Here is a 16,791-nt window from a genome sequence, read left to right on the forward strand (position 1 = left end):
AGGGCTTCCTTCTTCCTCTTCACAAAGCACTCTTTCCTATCTTGTGGTTCTGCAGGTCCCCAAAGGAACTGACCAGAACTGGGCTCAGAAGCTCTATGACCGGCATTCCAGCAGCCAGCACTTCCAGAAGCCCCGCATGTCCAACACGGCCTTCATCATCGTCCACTTTGCAGACAAGGTGGCTCTCCTCTCTGTTGGCTTGGGTATTCCCTTGGCCCCTCTCTAAGTAGACTCAATGGGCTCTAGACCTAGAGAGAAGGCTGTCCCTTCCGAATTCAAATGGCTTGAAGCCTCAGCTGGTTCCCCTTCCATCCTCTTTTACTCACCCCTCTACTTCTAGGGGATACCAAGCTTACCACAAGGCATAACTTCACAGGGGGTGCTATAGTTGCCCAGTCATTCATATATATATATATGCACATATATATATATATATACACATGTATATATATATATATACACATGTATATATATGTGTGTGTATATATATGTGTGTGTATATATATGTGTGTGTATATATGTATATATATATACATACACACACATATGTCTGTATATCTATAGTCTATACACACACACACACACACACACACACACACACATATATATATATATATAGACTCTAAAGCAGTTAAGAATCTACCCTCATGGAGCTTGAGAGAGAAGGGAGGGCTGAAAACAAAGTACTGAATGGTTTGGCTTCTTACCTGGAGCCGGTGTAGCTGCTCTTCAGGGGGCTGCTTTCTCAGTAGCTGGTGCATGCATAGAATTTTTCTAAGTGGATTTCTGTTTGCTATGCACTAGCCAGTGTTTCTTAAATTGCAATGTGTGTATGAATCACCTAGGGTCTTGTTAAAATACAGATTGATTCATTGGGTCTGAGGTGTGGGTGAGAAGCTGCATTTATAGAGCCCTAAAGAAACCTTTTATTATGGGAACCCCCTTTAAAACAATTTCTTCCACAAAATGAATACTCAGTTCCCTGTATGTAAATCTTGACCATTTATTGGGTTTGCATTTTAAGTGGAAACATCTGTGGGTTTCTTATCTACTCACAGCAGTTTTCAAAAAATGCTACGTGGATGAGATGAAAGTGGTTGAGAAACTGCTGAAGCACTAACGACTGTGTCTCTCTCTGGTTGCTGTGGCCCCAGGTGGAGTACCTCTCTGATGGTTTTCTGGAGAAAAACAGAGACACGGTGTATGAAGAGCAGATCAATATCCTGAAGGCCAGCAAGGTAAAGAGTATCAGAAGTGGGGAGTGGGGCAGGAATGCCCACGGCCAGTGCTGGACAGGGAGTGGTGATGCAACCCCTTTGGGGTGGAAAGACAGAGATGCTGGGCAGGGAGGAGGCCAAGGGGTTTGTTGGTCATTTCAGTATGAAAACACTTGAATGGCCATACCACTGTGAATGTGTCCGATCTTGTCTGAAAACACTTTAGTATGGCCTGATGGAGGGAAGAAAGCAAGGAGTTTAGGGGTAGGGGGAGAAAACTGGGAAAGATGCCTGCTAATAGAGGGGATAGGGGAGCATGGGAGGTGACAGGAAGAGAGAGGACGGTGAGCACAGTGATGGAAATGTAGCTGGTGTCCATCATGTCATCTGTCCTCCATCTCCTGCCTGCAGATGTAAGATTATTTAAACCCCATCACATCTAGTGTCTGCATTTAATTTGTTCAGCAGTCTATAGAACCTCTCTATAAGCAGAAACTTAATGGAATAGAAGGTGGTATTTAAGGAACACTTAAATCTAGTACTTTGGACTCTTTCTCTGTTATTATCAGAATTTCATTTATTTCCAAGCATAGGAAAAAGGTAGCAAATATTGTGTCCATTCTACAGGTAGAGTAAAGAAGGCACCAGTTCACCCAAACATATCTTTACTAAGCACCTGCTTTGGAAGGCACTGCCCTAAACACACCATTTTCACACAAAGATGAGCAAGACAGAGTCTACACTCTGGTTGCTCCGCTTCTAATGGGCTGTGAGTGGGCAGATGAAGACACATACAGGTAACTGTGAAAGGAGAGAAGGAGCAGGGGGAGAGGGTGGTGCAGTCAGGGGAAGCATGTGCGCTGGCATTCTAAAAGCCAACTCTGATGCAGATGCTGTTGCTGGCTTTAGCCCTGCAGAGGAAACCTGGGGCCGGGGGTGGGGGAACTTCCTAGGATTTAGGAGGCTTTCTCCCAGACCACATGATACTGAACTCACTGCAGGGGCCTGATAACATTGGAGAAATGGCAGATTAATTTCTCTTTGTGATAAGCTTTAGATGAATGCAATAGGATGAGATGATAGAATGGAGAAAATATATCCAGCAAAATGAACCCAGGACATAAAGCCAAGTAAACCCTGTTCTATCACGTAGTGAGGGGTTTAGGGAGGATTTCAGTCAATAGCAGCATGCAGACTGCCAAGAACAGACCCCTGCCCAGTGTGATCTCTGGATATCTGGAACATCAGAGAATTAGTCATCACTGGGACAAATTGGCTGTGGGTAAAATTGAATATCACTTTGGAGTTCAACGCAAGATTGACCTTGCAGCTCCCTAAGATTTTAGATTTCCACTCTGTGGTGGTTAATGTGACTTTTTCCATTTTTGTCATGAGGGTGGTGGCATAGGGAGGAGCCCCAAGGCACAAGGAAAGAGAGTAGATGGAAGTGGTCTGAGCACTAGGATCCCCTTCCTCATGGTGGTCTCTTACGATGCCTGGAGGCCTGTGACGACCTATAAGGCCAGAAAACTCTGTTGTCTTGGTAGAAGTTTCTCCTTTCAGATTAGAAGCAGAAACGAGGGATGGAGGGAAGAGAGGTGGGTACTTTTTATTTAATACACAGTCTGGTTCTGCCATTGTGTTGATTTCTGAGCATCTTAATTTGAGTGACTCTTGGGGATTCCAGAATCTAAAAAGGAGTGATGCCAGGAAAACTCTGTTATACTCACTCTGCAGCAGGTTACCTTTTATTAATAGCTGAGCTGCTTTTCCCTTATTTTTATTTATCACCTTTATTGAATATTTGTGTAGTATATAGTGGTAACCAACACATGTAGTTAATCTCATGGAACTTAGTGAAAAAGATGCACAGTTTAATTACAAATTGTGGTAATGCTAAGAAGGTCAAGAAGAAGGTGCTATGGAAGAGAATGATAAGGGTGGGTTGGTGGCCCCCAAGACCACCCCCAGGTTCAACCATTTGCTAGGAAGACTCACAGAACTTAGCGTATAGTTATGGCTATAATTTGTTACAGCAAAAAGTAAACAGCAAACTCAGCAAAGGGAGAGGTGGATGGGGTGACGTCTCCGGGATACCAGGCACAAGCTTCCAAGAGTCCCTTCCATCTGGAGTCATACAGGATGCACATAATTCCCCCTAGAAGCAAGTCATGACACTTCTTTTGACATGCCTACCAGGGAAGGTTACCTGAGCCCAGGCGGCCAGGGTTTTTATTTGGGGTTGATTATGTAGGTACCCTTAGCCTAGCACAAACCAAAATTCCAAACTGCCAGAAGGAAAGCAGATGCTCAACATAAATTATTGTTTGCATGAACAATTTAGGCACAGTGAACAGTTCTTATCAGGGAATGGTGAAAATCCAAGTTCCCCTGACACCAGCCAGGGGTCAAGCAGCCTTTCTAAGGATAGCAGATGCAGGCCTGCTGTGTTAGCTCTTTTCTATACAAGAATATTGTTTTAGTTGCAGGTACTGGATTTTTATTAGAAATTAAATATAAGCTCATAAAAATTAAAATAGTGTGGAAATATATAAAATAAGTCTTCTTTCCCACTCCTTGACCCATCTTTTGATGGGTCAGAATATACCCTATTCTGCATGTTGGTACATCTTTTTAAGATTAAAGTAAGTGCATTATAGACACACAGTCCTCTGTAATTTAATTTCGCAGTTACCATTGTGTCTTGGTTGTCTTTCCACATGAGTACACATCTATTTCTCTTTTTTAAACAACTGCTGATCATTTGCTATTTCAAATAATGTAGCAATGAATATCCTTTATGTGTATCTTTGCATACTTCTGTACAATTATGTCTATTGGGTAAAATTTTAGAAGCAGATTGATGATGGTTCAAAGAGTATGCACATCAAAAGCGTATAGATGTTGCTAAGTTGGAGGACAAAATCAGTATGATCTACTCTTGAAATGCAGCTTCCTCCTTCTCTTTCCTGCCCACAACCACAATGCTAGCTTTCCCCCTCACCAGCTAAAACGTCTAAAGAGCCAGTGACCTTGGTGCCACCCCTGTCCCCATCCCAGCAACACCCCTGAGATGCTGTAGTGTTGGCTAGCAGCACTGAGATTAACCAAGAAGAGCTCTGGCCGACCAGACCCTAACTGGAGGAGGGCTTGAGAACTCTCTACCCTGAGCCCCTCCTAGCCTGTTTCAGACGTCTCAAAAGACAGAAAGCAAAGATTGATGCTGTATCACCATAAACCTGCAGATGGGCTATACACAGACTGCAGCTGCAAATCAAAGAGTGATTCTAAGTATGCTCTACACCATTCGGGCAGATGGTCATGTCTGGCAGCATCTGTCATTTTAGTATCTTTAAAGCTCATCATTTACTGAGTGAGTCTATTTTCTTTAAAATTTTTAGTTTTCATAGTAGCCCTACGAGGCATATGTTTCTAACTCCATATTAAAGAAAAACGAAAACCTAGAAAGATACAAGGTTCTATGTCATTACATTAAACTTGTAATGCTTAATTTTTTATTGGTTTTCATTTAGCACGGCTAAATCTCAAATCCTGTTTGTAAATTCATAATTTTACCTAAAGTACTTTTATTTTATGAGAGACTTTTTTTCCATTGGGTGACATCCTTGATAAGAAATTAACAAGTCATCATGAATAATTAAGCAGTAGGGGATAGAAGACACCCATATACTCTACCAACCAAAGTGATGTTCGAAGAACTCCCACTAAGAGCAGTGAAATAACAGGGTGTTAATGAGAATGTAATTAGTGAAGCCAGTTCCATTGTCTGAGCAGTTGTGATGTAGCTAATTGCTTTCTCAGCTATCAGAGCTATAAATAGAGACTTAAGTAAAGAAATGCCTCTTTAAAACATGACTTCAAGTTATTAACAGACTCATTTTCTTTAAATACTAAAGGATGGAGGTTTTCCCTTCCAGTTTTTGTTTATTGTGAAAAGGAATAATTTATCAACCAGGAAAAAAAGAAAACTTTAAGAGGAGAATGTTTTTCCTCTGAAGATTTCCTATTCCTGGCCACCACTACATGTAGGTCAGAGGGACAAGCTGTGGGTCGCGTGTTTATGCCAGCATGTGCTGGGTAGTGAGGGTGTACTGGGCAGTGTTTCTGGGCTATGGGACAGGCATCCCAATGCCATCTTTCCACTCTATCCCAGCATAAGGGATCTTGAGATGAATGTGGTCCAGAGGCCACCTTGGCCCAAAGCTACCTACCCCGAGTTCATGAACCCTACACCTCTTTCCCAGAATTAATTTTCCAACAAACTCATCCCCCTCTGAATCTCAGAGATCCTACCACTTCCAAATGCAGTCTCAATGACAGGGACCTAAAATTAAAACCTAGATATTAAAATACAAATTCACCAGACTGAACCTTGGTCATGTTGGTACCCAAATTACAGCACAGGAATCGCAGGAACAGCTCAGACAAGGCCCAGGCGTTCACTCCCCTTCTCCCTCCTGCTGCTTATGGCTTGACTTCAGCTTGTCAAGGAATGACAAGTACACATGTCCATTGCTTTCCACGCTGATGTGTTTTTAAAAGGTTATATACACACACCTTGTTTTGACCAAATAAGTTTGCTTTTTAAAAATCTTATGTTTACTTTTAATTTTTTAACTTATTTTCTGTATAGGAGCTTGAGATAATAAACATACTATAAAATGTTCTCAAATGTACTTTGAGTGCTTCCCGTTTAAGATGTGCTGGTATTTGAAAAGCTTCTACCAATACTTAAACCAAGCAGGGCACTATGTAGGATAACTTTTTAGTTGACAAAACAATGTCGTCTCCTTTATAATACAGGAGAGTCCATGTTGTCTTCCAAAAAAAATGAAGTACTGAGACTTTTCCTCCAAAGCCTATTTAAAACCCTTTTAAAATATTCATCTAAATGTCAGAGATTTTTCCCTCCAAAGGGTACCATTAGTCATGGGAAAAGAATTGATTGAAAGGAAAATGTGTTTATTATGTTTACAGCCATAGATTTATTTTTAAAGAAAAGATTCTGGGGAAGAGACATCAGTCAAACTGTTCCTATACTGTGTCTTATTTTAACTTTATGTATCTGTTTCAGAGGAAATATCTTTTATATTCTTATAAACACAAATGAGTAGGTGTGATTTCCAAGGTAACAGCTATGTGTCAGCTGTAATTGACTTTGTCTAAACTGCCAAATGGCCTTTAGAAAGTCTTTTCATGCTTCTTAGTCCCTTTTTGATTTGCCCCAGGCTTTTAAAAGCTATATATAGAAATGAACAGCAGAGAATACCAAAGCCAGTCCCTATGTACAGGTTTTAAACAAGTGACAGGAAAGTGTTGGTTTGTCGGAGGTGCTACCTTGAGTGTTTGTTTGAAGGGGACAAGTTGTGAGAAATGCACGGGTGGCTGTACTAAGGTAAACTGTGGCAGCTCTCTTACTGCTCAGTCAGCTTATAAACACACTGCTTAATAGCTCTAAACACATAATTGGAGCTTGTCAATTGCCCTGATCTGACCATTATACACTATATATGTCAAAACTAGGTACCCCATGTATGTACAGTTACTATGTGTCAATTAAAAAATAAAAATTTAAAAACCTCTTCCTTTCACTCAGAAATGTGATCCTTTGTATGGGTCTTTTGTCAAGCAAGGGCTTGGTGACTACAGCCGGGTGCAGTGGCTCATGCCTGTAATCCCAGCACTTTGGGAGGCCGAGGCAGGCGGATCACAAGGTCAGGAGATCGAGACCATCCTGGCTAACACAGCGAAACCCCATCTCTACTAAAAATACAAAAAATTAGCTGGGCGTGGTGGTGGGCACCTGTAGTCCCAACTACTCAGGAGGCTGAGGCAGGAGAATGGCATGAACCCGGGAGGTGGAGCTTGCAGTGAGCCGAGATCGCGCCACTGCACTCCAGCGTGGGTGAGAGAGTGAGACTCCGTCTTAAGAAAAAAAAAAAAAAGAGCTTGGTGACTACTTTTCATTGTGACTTTGGGCTTGTGTATAGTTGGGACACTCCTCGGGTGAGGTATCCTTACCTAGCCCAATCTTCTTAAGGGATGGGTGTGGATGGAACCAGTAATTTGTATTTCTTGCCTGGGTCTTTTGCGGTTGTCTACAGCCCAGCGTTGAACATGGTATCTCTTAGTCTTTCAGTCCTGTCATCAAACTAGATCTCTTTCTATGTTCATTGAGTTTATAAAACAAATTTTGAATAGAATACGAAGCATACTGTACCTCCTTTTGAGAACTAATATTCCAACACAGTCATCTCCCTCTAAATCCCGGATCCTACCACTTCCAAATGCAGTCTCAACAGCAGGAACTTAAACAAAAACCTAGCTTTTAAAATAACATACAAATTCTTCAGACTAAATCTTGATTATGTTTGTATCCAGATTATAGCACAGTGCCAGCTTAGGTACAAATGTACCTTGGACAGTTTTTACTTTCTGTTCTTAAGTTACAAATTCCCTGTTAAATGTATAAAATTAAAAGCGTGGATAGCCTTTCTAATGGAAGCAGGAGAAAGGGGCTGAAATCTTAAAATTCTCCCATTGGTGATTCTAATTTCCAAGTTCCTAGTGTGATTTTTCATACAGATCAAGCATCACAAATCTAGAATGCTCTAAAATTTGAAACTTTTTGAGCACCAATATGCCATTCAAAGGAAATGCATCTACGGCCGTATCACCCTGAACGTGTCTGATCTTATCTGATCTCAGAAGAGCTAAGCAGGGTTGGGCCTGGTTAGTACTTGGATGGGAGGAAATGCTCACTGGAGTGTTTTGGATTTTGGGTTTTCAGATTAGGGATGCTCAACCAGTAAGTATAATGTAAATTCTCCAAAATCTGAATCACATCTGGTCTCAGGCATTTTGAATAAGGGATACTCAATCTGTACCTGTTACTGACCTTACGGCTTAATATATTTTTTCACAGTAAAAGCTACTATGAATGATTTCTGTAAATTTGACCCCCTCCCCACCACCCAATAGTATAGTTATGTAGATTGGTAACTTCTACCCATGCCTCAAACATCTTGAAAATTCACTTCAGAAAGTATATGAATTAGAATTATTTAATAAGCCAGTGTTTTGCTTTGCCATGACAGACAGGCATGAATCACAATGACATCTTCAAAATGTGAACCTGCCTCTAGCCTCCCATTGTTTCCCCACGGAACTTTCTCAGCACCAGTCTGACTGGGCCACTTTGTCCTTTCTTACCTGTATCTTGGCTCTCTGGCCCTGGTCCATGGAGCCCCCAGGCCCAGCTCTCCTCTTCTCCTCTCCTCCCCTCCTCCAGGCTATTCTGCTCCTGCCACTCTCAGCGTTTAGTTCACCTGAACACTGTTCATCTATGGCTTTCTGCCACAGACAGTGAGGACAAACAAATGGGCCTTTAACATGTGGCTACTGGATAAGGTTTGCATCCAGAGAAAACTCTGGCTGTTTGTTGGAATGTGTTTGGGTGAAGGTGTGCCCAGAGGTATGCCCTCACGCTTTCGGTGACTGTAGTGATCCAGGAGAGAGCTGGGTAGTCCTGAGCTGGAGCAGCAGCTTCAGCTCCGGATTAATGAAAAAAAGGACTGCGTGATACTGCCCCATGGGCAGAATCTGGTACTTGATTGAGATATAGGAAGCAGGGAGCGGGCAGTATCCTAGACTAACCTAGGAAGTCAGCGGGTGAATGTGGTTTGGGCTGTATTGAATTTGGAGTTCCCAGTGAAACACCTAGAGGGAAGAAGAGCGAGCTGGAATTGTGAATCATAGTAACGGGAAAAGATCCAGACTGGAGTGGCAGGATCTGGGAGGGATGGTTGGAGCCATGGCCTAGGGGAGACTGTCCCCAGGAACTGAGGTAAGTGGTGAGGATGAGGCTCTGGAAAATGGCAATGCAAAGGAGGAAAGTGCGGGAAAAAGCCCCGTGGGAGGTTCTGGGAAGCGCGCCGCGCAGGGAGAAGACTGGAGGAAGCAGAACTGCTAAGTCTCAGGAAGGGACCTTTACAAGGAGGCGTGGGCCAGTGGCACAGAGGCCTTTGAAGAGGTCAGGTAGGATCACAAATGAAACCACACCACTTCTAGCCATTGGACTTGACAAGCACTGGAGTTGCTCTCAAGGTACAGTTCAGCAGCATGGGGAGGAGGCCATCTGGTGGAGGGAGGTCTGAGGAGGAGCAGCGTGGAGGGCGGTGTCCATCTGTGGACGCCTTGCTCGAGGTGATCGATGGTAAAGTGAGAAGAGAGACAGGCTGAGCAGGGAGGGGTTTGAAGCAGCAGAGAAGTTTGAACATAGCTGTATGCTTGGTGGATAGAAGCCAGGGAATGGAGCGATTTCAAGTATAAGAAAATGCAGGAACCAGGTCAGGGAGTGACTTAAAGGAATCATCTGGTCAGCTCTTCTATTTATATAGATGAGCAAGTTAAAATCTAGTAAGCCTGAGAGGTTTGCCATGGCCCCACACGGCTATCAAGTTGCAGGGTCATATCTAAAGTTCAGGTCTCCTGACCCAGCCCCATACCCTTCCTGCTATACCTCATTACTTCTGAGCTCCTGCTAGGTTGTAAGCTCTTCTGGTCTCCCTTGACTCCTCTAGGCACGCAGGACAGGGCTTCACGTGCAGTGGGCTCTTCCTTATGCTGTAGCCAGGGATCTGTTTAGAAAGAACTGCCATCGCTGGTTCCAGTCATTGCCGCTGTCTGTGGTGCACTGTTGCTTGGACTCTGGAGCCAGGCTGTCTAGGTTCAAATCCTGACTTTGCTACTTACAGCTCTGTGATCTTGGGCCCTAAGTCTCAGTTTCCTCATCTGTAAAATAGGGTGCAATGGTGCTTACACCATTGGGAGGCTTGGCCAGGCGTAGGCAATGTGCTCAATAAATATTAGCCCCTGTTATTTTAACCCTTTAATGGCATCCCATTGCTCTTAGGATAAAAATAAAGATTCTTAACGGAGGCCTACATGAGCCGGTCCCTCTTACTTCCTTCTCACTGTGTACATTGTAGGTTGACCGGCTTTATCTTAGCCCCCTGAATGCACAGAGCTCCTTCATAGGTGCCGTTACTTCCACCCCATAACATGCCGTCCTCCCCATCCAATGTCCTACAGTTCAGACTTCCCTCCCTAAGAGAATCCTGTCTTCATTTCCCACATCCCAGACCCCTGATTCAGTCGCATCTTTGTTGTTGATTTCCTTTAGGATATTCTTGTCCATATGTTTTTAATTGTGGGTTATTTTCATTAGCATTGACCTTCCATGCTAGACCATAAACTCCACGATATAGAAGAGGCTAGGCTTGTTCTATAACACCTTTGTGTCACCAGTCCCCAGCACAGCACTTGTTGCGTATTGGAGAGTCAGTGTTGATGGATTAATGCGTGGATGAATGAATGAATGAACAAACTAGTCAATCTAATTTCTTGACAGTCAGTGACCTAGTATTTGCTTTCTCTTCTTTGACTGCACATGGAATTGAGTACCTAATAAAAATATCGGTTTTTTATGATGTTGGCATACAGATTTTAGCCACAGATCTTAAATTGTGTTTTTGTTTCTGACAGCTTACTAGTTACCTTGTCATCTAAAAAGACAATATTTATGACTTTGAAAAGCCATGCATGAAGAGAGGGAGGAAAATTTGTTTCAAAGATGCTGAGAATAGCAACAGAATTATCACCTGTTGGCAGCTAACACTTGGGGGCATCCTTAGTGATCTCACTGGGGGACCCTCCAGGGTACCTGCCTGACAACAATATCATCAGTATCCTTAGCAGGGATTTGTCTCTATCTCCTTCCATGGAGCTATTTATACTCTGCATGTTGTGAATAGGATCATCCTTTCCATGCCCTCAGGCAGGGATTCAAGGTATGCTTTACTCAGAAATATGGTGGCATTCTCTAGTGCTAATCATGGTGTCAGCAGCCTATTGTAGCCACAGAATAGCCAGCAGTGAGAATGGGCTTGGGCTGCTCACCAGAAATGGCTTTAAGATCATTGGTTGGTGCTTTTAGACTGAACTTAGAACCCAGGCCAGTGAACTAAGGAACTGCAACTTTTATTTGCATGCAAGTCACTCTGGTGGAAAATGGAAATTGGATGCTTCTAATGGTTGGTGTGTCTGTGAGAAATGAGGAGTGCAAGGGAAAAGTGAAACTGACACATGTTGATTCCAGCATGGTTGTGCATGTAGGTGCACATGAAACACTGTTGTTGCATTGCTTTATAACCCGTTAGACTGGCTCCTGTGCTGTGTAAAACAAAACACTGACTTGTGTTAATTTCTCTTGACTCTAAAACTGAAACTACTGAAATGTATGAGCTTTGTAATAACTAAGAATTAGGTAAGAGGAACTAATTTTTTTGTATGTTTTTAGTTTAAAATGCTTGATGTAGAAGATTAGCCCATAATTTTCACCAGCATTAGGTGCTGTTTTAAGCATTAGGCATTGTAACCTTGTATGTATGTGAAGGTGGGCACACTCATTCTAATCCACTGTGATAGTGAAGTGTTCCTGCATAAGGTGAGGCTTAAGCCTTGCTAAAAACAAACCCTTGGATCCGTGGAATTCATACAAGTTGCTTTATGCTTGATCTTATCCAAAAGGCCTGTAAGTGATATGGGTTACTTTAATATGTGAAAAGTACCAGAGTCATCAGACTGAGGGGGGTTCACTGAACAAAGTGTCTGCATCTCTCCAGTTTCTCCTTGGACACAACTTGGGTAGTTGCTGATGGTCTTATGCCTGCCGTAAGTGAGGTCAGATTGCAAGGAGCCCCATGGGAATGGGATGGTCATCATGTGTTTTATACCCCCCATCATATCACCCTGGAACTCCAGCACAAAGGTACCTAATAAGGTTGCAGAAACTGCCTTTGAGTGTGCTAAGTCACCTGAATCTGACAGGTTCTGAGAACAGTTCTAGTGTGCCACCAGCACCATCTTGCTACTCTGTCTGGACACTGTAATGTGCTAATGTGACATCATGACTCTGTACTATCAGGTATCCCTGACTGCAGGAGGGAGATGAGCCAGGGCCCACTGTAGACTGTAATGTGAAAAAGCTCATACGCATTGCCTTGTTTTGATATGCTTCTAGGACTTTTTGAATTCACCTAGAATAGTGAATTATTTTGTGAATTTTGGACCTATTCTTACATGATTCTTTCTTTCCAAGCTCTTGGCATGATGCTGTTGGTATGAAAGCCTTTGTAGGTGCTCAGTAAATACTCCATTAGGCTGGAACTTAATTTATTGAAGGTCTCGGCAGTGCAGAGCATCACCAGAGCATGAGCTGTCACTGCTGTATGGGACCTGTAGCCGTACATGAAGATGATGCTGCATCTTCAGTAGGTAGCTTGCCTTAGCCTGAATCTCCTATGTGTCTCAGGAGATGATGTCAGCTAGAGAAATGTTTCATGGAAGTGTTATCTTATGTATTTAATTGTTGTTGCAAGTACCTCAAAAGTCAAGGCTATATCTAAAGCCCTTTTATATTTCTACTTCCTTGATATTGTGGGTTTAAACGACAAGGCTATATTTATGTATTGCAACAAACTCTGACCTGGGCATCCAGAGGCCGAGGTTCTAGCCCAGGCTCAGCCATTGACTGGCAGCCCTTTGAGAGCTAGTGCTAACCATTGTGCTTGTTGGTGGAGGGAACAGAGGTTGGAGCAGGATTCCGGTAGGTTCCTTCTCCCCAGTCGCCTATATCCTTACCTGCCACATGGAGGTGAAAGTTGACCTTTACATTTGTTCCAGATCTAAAATTCTATGTTGTTTCTTCAGATCAAAAATACAACTTTCTTAAGCATCTGTACTTACGTGGTTTAGAAAGGTCATTCATGTAGGCCGGGCATGGTGGATCACACCTTTAATCCCTGCACTTTGGAAGGCCGAGGCGGGCGGATCACGAGGTCAAGAGATTGAGACCATCCTGGCCAACATGGTGAAACCCCGTCTGTACTAAAAGTACAAAAATTAGCTGGCTGTGGTAGTGCATGCCTGTAGTCCCAGCTACTCGGGACGCTGAGGAAGGAGAATCACTTGAACCTGGGAGGCAGAGTTTGCAGTGAGTCGAGATTACGCCACTGCACTCTAGCCTGGTAACAGAGCAAGACTCCGTTTCAAAAAAAAAAAAAAGAAAAAAGAAAGAGTGTTCATGTATATAACCCCTAGTAAAAGTAATAAAACTAGATGATGTCTGAGCCCTATATGCTGGGCACTCTTCTACATGCTCACACGGATTCTCTCATTCAGTTCTCTCCTCAGCCCTTGTTCTCGGGAGGAAGAGAAGTCTCAGCAAGTGTAGAGCTCAGGATTCAACACAGACCTCAGGGAGGGTGAGGGCGTCCCAGGGCACCACAGAGCCTGTGGGAGACACAGACAGGAGTGATGGGTGCTTTGGGAGAGGGTCACGGGAGGGGCAGGGCTCAACCTTGAGAGAGGGGCCTCTTAGGATAAGTATAGAAGAGCAAGGGGTGGGGATATTTCAGGTGAGAATAGCACAGTAAGCAAAGGTATAGAGGCAGGAGTAGTGAGCATTGTGCCTATGAGACAGCAATGTGACCAGCTGGATGGTTTTGCAAGGTATTGTCTGAGAGGGGTGAGTGGGATCTGATCAGGGAGCCCTCAGACACTAGACTAGAGAGTTCAGACACAATGGCAGGAGAGGGGAGCCATGCATTTAAGTGGGGGTTAAAGGAAGAGGGCGCAGGGTAGGTGAGAAGGAGCAGAGCCTAGCATCTGAGGCTCTAGCATTTAGCCTCTCTTCTGTTGAGAATGGATGTGGCTCAGGGTTAGCAACTAGGGCCTGTATGTTCCTTTTCCCTCCCTCCTTTTCCCCCCACCCCTGCAGGAGTGTGGTAAAAGCCTTGTAATACTTTATTCTAGCCCCAGCATTGACTTCCCCAAGGGATGATGGCAGGACTGTGTTCCTGTCAGACTGAATGTCTTGGCTGGGACTCTGTCACCAGCGCCTCATCCAAGGCGTGCATCTTCACCTTGTTACAGATGAAGATATTAGCCTCTTATTTAGTATTCGTAACAACCCCATATAACAGGCATAGGCTTATCTCTATTCTGATGAGAAAACAGGTATCAGGGAAGTTAATTTGACAAGATGCAATAATGTAGAAAAATAGAACTTAAACATAGGTGTATTAACGCGTAGCCACCTCCTACCACACCACAAGGAAATGAAGTTCTGCCCATCTTTGTAGGTGAAGATTGAGTAAGATTGTATGGAAAAGCAACTTTTTTCCTACCATTTAAAAAATTGAATTGTCATTCATACTTTATAAAATTCACCCTTTTGAAGCACACAGTTCACTGGGTTTCAAGATGTTCACCAATTTATGCAGTCATCACCACTATAAGTCTGGGAATATTTTTATTACTCCAAAAAGAAATCCTGTCCCCCTTAGCAGGCACTCCCTTTCTTCCCTTCTTCCCCTTCCTCTTCCCCTTCCTCTTCCCCTTTCTCCCCCAACCCCTGGCAACCAATAACCTACTTTCTGTTCCCTGGATATTTCACGTAAATGGAATCACACACTATATGATCGTTTGTGTCTGGCTGCTTTCACTTGGTATAATTTTTTCGAGGTGTGTCCATGTTGTGGCATGGATCAGGAGGTCATTTCTTTATATTGAATATATTAATAAGGTTGAATAATCCATTGTATGGAGGTACCACATTTGTTTGTCCATTTGTCAGTTGATATTTGGGTTGTTCCTACCTTGTGGCTCTTGGGAGTAATGCTGCTGTGCACATTGGTTTGTGGGTTTTGGCATGGACATGTGTTTTCCGTTCTCAGGTATATATTGAAAAGCAGCTTTGACAGGAAATATATAAGGTGCAGGAGATGTCACTTTCATCATTCTTCCTGTGATTATTTCTAGTTTCCACTAGTGGCTGACTTGTTTCATGATGACAAGGACCCTGTTCCTGCCACCACCCCTGGGAAGGGATCATCTTCAAAGATCAACATCCGTTCTGCCAGACCCCCCATGAAAGTCTCCAACAAGGAGCACAAGAAAACCGTTGGCCACCAGGTCAGCCCCAGACCAAAAGCTGTGGGCCGAGGCGCATGTGCAGGGCTGGCCTCTCTGTAGATGAAGGATGGCGGCAGGGTGAGAGGGAAGCCATCACAGCAGCCTTGACATCAGTAGCCTCAGCCACCCAGCTCTACCTTGTGTCCTTAGAAGAAGGAAACTCCAAAACCTTCATTTCAGGGAACTAACAGAGGGAGGAGGGAAGGGGCCAACTGTAGCCTCCATAAGTATGTTAACGCCTGTAGTGGGGCTGTGCCACAGGGCCACAGACACCTAGTGTGGGAGGCAAGAGGGCCTGGAATTTATAGGTTAGAGAGGAGGCTTAAGGAAGCTGTGGATCAGGAGACTAAAAGCAACTTCTCCTGCTGTGGGGTCTCTGTGGCTGTTCTGCCCATTGTGTCTCTGGAGAGAAGAGAAGAGAATGCTTGCCAAGTCCCTGGAAGCCACCACCTAACATTTATTCCTGTGGGTTTGCCATTCTGGACATTTAGTATAACAAATTATTTCCAGGATGCCCGGGCATCGGGTGTCAGGGCCCCAGGCCCTCAGGTTTAGGAAGAGCAGGCTTCCGGTGCACAGTGACCAAATCTCTCCTACAATATTTGCCCACCTTTCATCTTATTTGATCCACAGCACTGGGAGTTAGGCACATTAGGGGGCAGTCTCTCCCCCATGTAATTTGAGGAACCCTTAAATAGGAAGGACTTGATTTTGGTCACAGCAAGATAGCAGTGTCAGAGCTGGAATCTTACCCCAGGTCTCTGAAATTTCTTCCATCCTTCTGGATTAATAATATAATAGTAACAATAACTACCACCACCCATATGTGAGTTTTTCTTTATCACACATCCACAACTTGTTAAAAATAACCAAGCACTGGCTTTTGTCTCTCTAGTTCCGTACCTCCCTGCATCTGCTCATGGAGACCCTGAATGCGACGACACCTCACTACGTCCGCTGCATCAAGCCCAACGATGAGAAGCTCCCCTTTCAGTAAGTGCCTGCTGGGCATTAGCCTGTCCAGCCCAGCCTTAGGGGTTCAGGTGGAACAGGGTGGGCCAGGCCTTGCCTGGGGGTCTGTGGCCTTCAGCATGATGACCAACTGGACTTACACTCTCCAGACATCTTACTTGCTGCAGACAGACTGACAGACACTTGCTGAGTGCCACCTGTCTGCTGTCCAGAGGTCTCAAGAGAAAAAATGCCGTTCCCCAATCCCATGCAGCTTATAGTAGTGGTCAGAAATGTGCATGCTTGAATCAAATAGAGAACGTTAAATGTAGCCATGAGTACATCTCATAGTAAGTGTTAAATTCAGACTTGGAAAGATTGCTGGAGTGGTCAGGAAAGGCTTTTCTTGTGTTGAAGAATCAAGACCTCACATGAAGTGTTGGACGATAGGACATGAACGTGGTCCTGTTTCTCACATTCCCCTCTGCTGCTGAGCTTCCAGAATTATCCACATTTGCTCCCCTTTTCCTCACTCAACCTACTCTGATCCAACTTTTGCTTCTAC

At 43.8% G+C, this 16,791-nt stretch overlaps 1 protein-coding gene across 3 annotated transcripts in view; it reads left to right on the forward strand.

Moving 5' to 3' along the window:
• MYO5B (myosin VB) overlaps positions 1-16,791 on the forward strand; it is a 374,136-nt gene that overhangs the window by 247,942 nt on the left and 109,403 nt on the right. For all 3 annotated transcript variants that reach the window (XM_058438377.1, XM_058438378.1, XM_058438376.1), the window contains exons 13-16: positions 56-178; positions 1,155-1,238; positions 15,123-15,275; positions 16,171-16,268. In XM_058438377.1, the coding sequence (XP_058294360.1) occupies positions 56-178; positions 1,155-1,238; positions 15,123-15,275; positions 16,171-16,268 (458 nt within the window). The remainder of the gene's footprint in view (positions 1-55; positions 179-1,154; positions 1,239-15,122; positions 15,276-16,170; positions 16,269-16,791) is intronic.

The sequence above is a fragment of the Hylobates moloch genome, unplaced genomic scaffold (assembly GCF_009828535.3).
Source record: "Hylobates moloch isolate HMO894 unplaced genomic scaffold, HMol_V3 SCAFFOLD_5, whole genome shotgun sequence".
In the NCBI taxonomy this organism is placed as follows: domain Eukaryota; kingdom Metazoa; phylum Chordata; class Mammalia; order Primates; family Hylobatidae; genus Hylobates; species Hylobates moloch.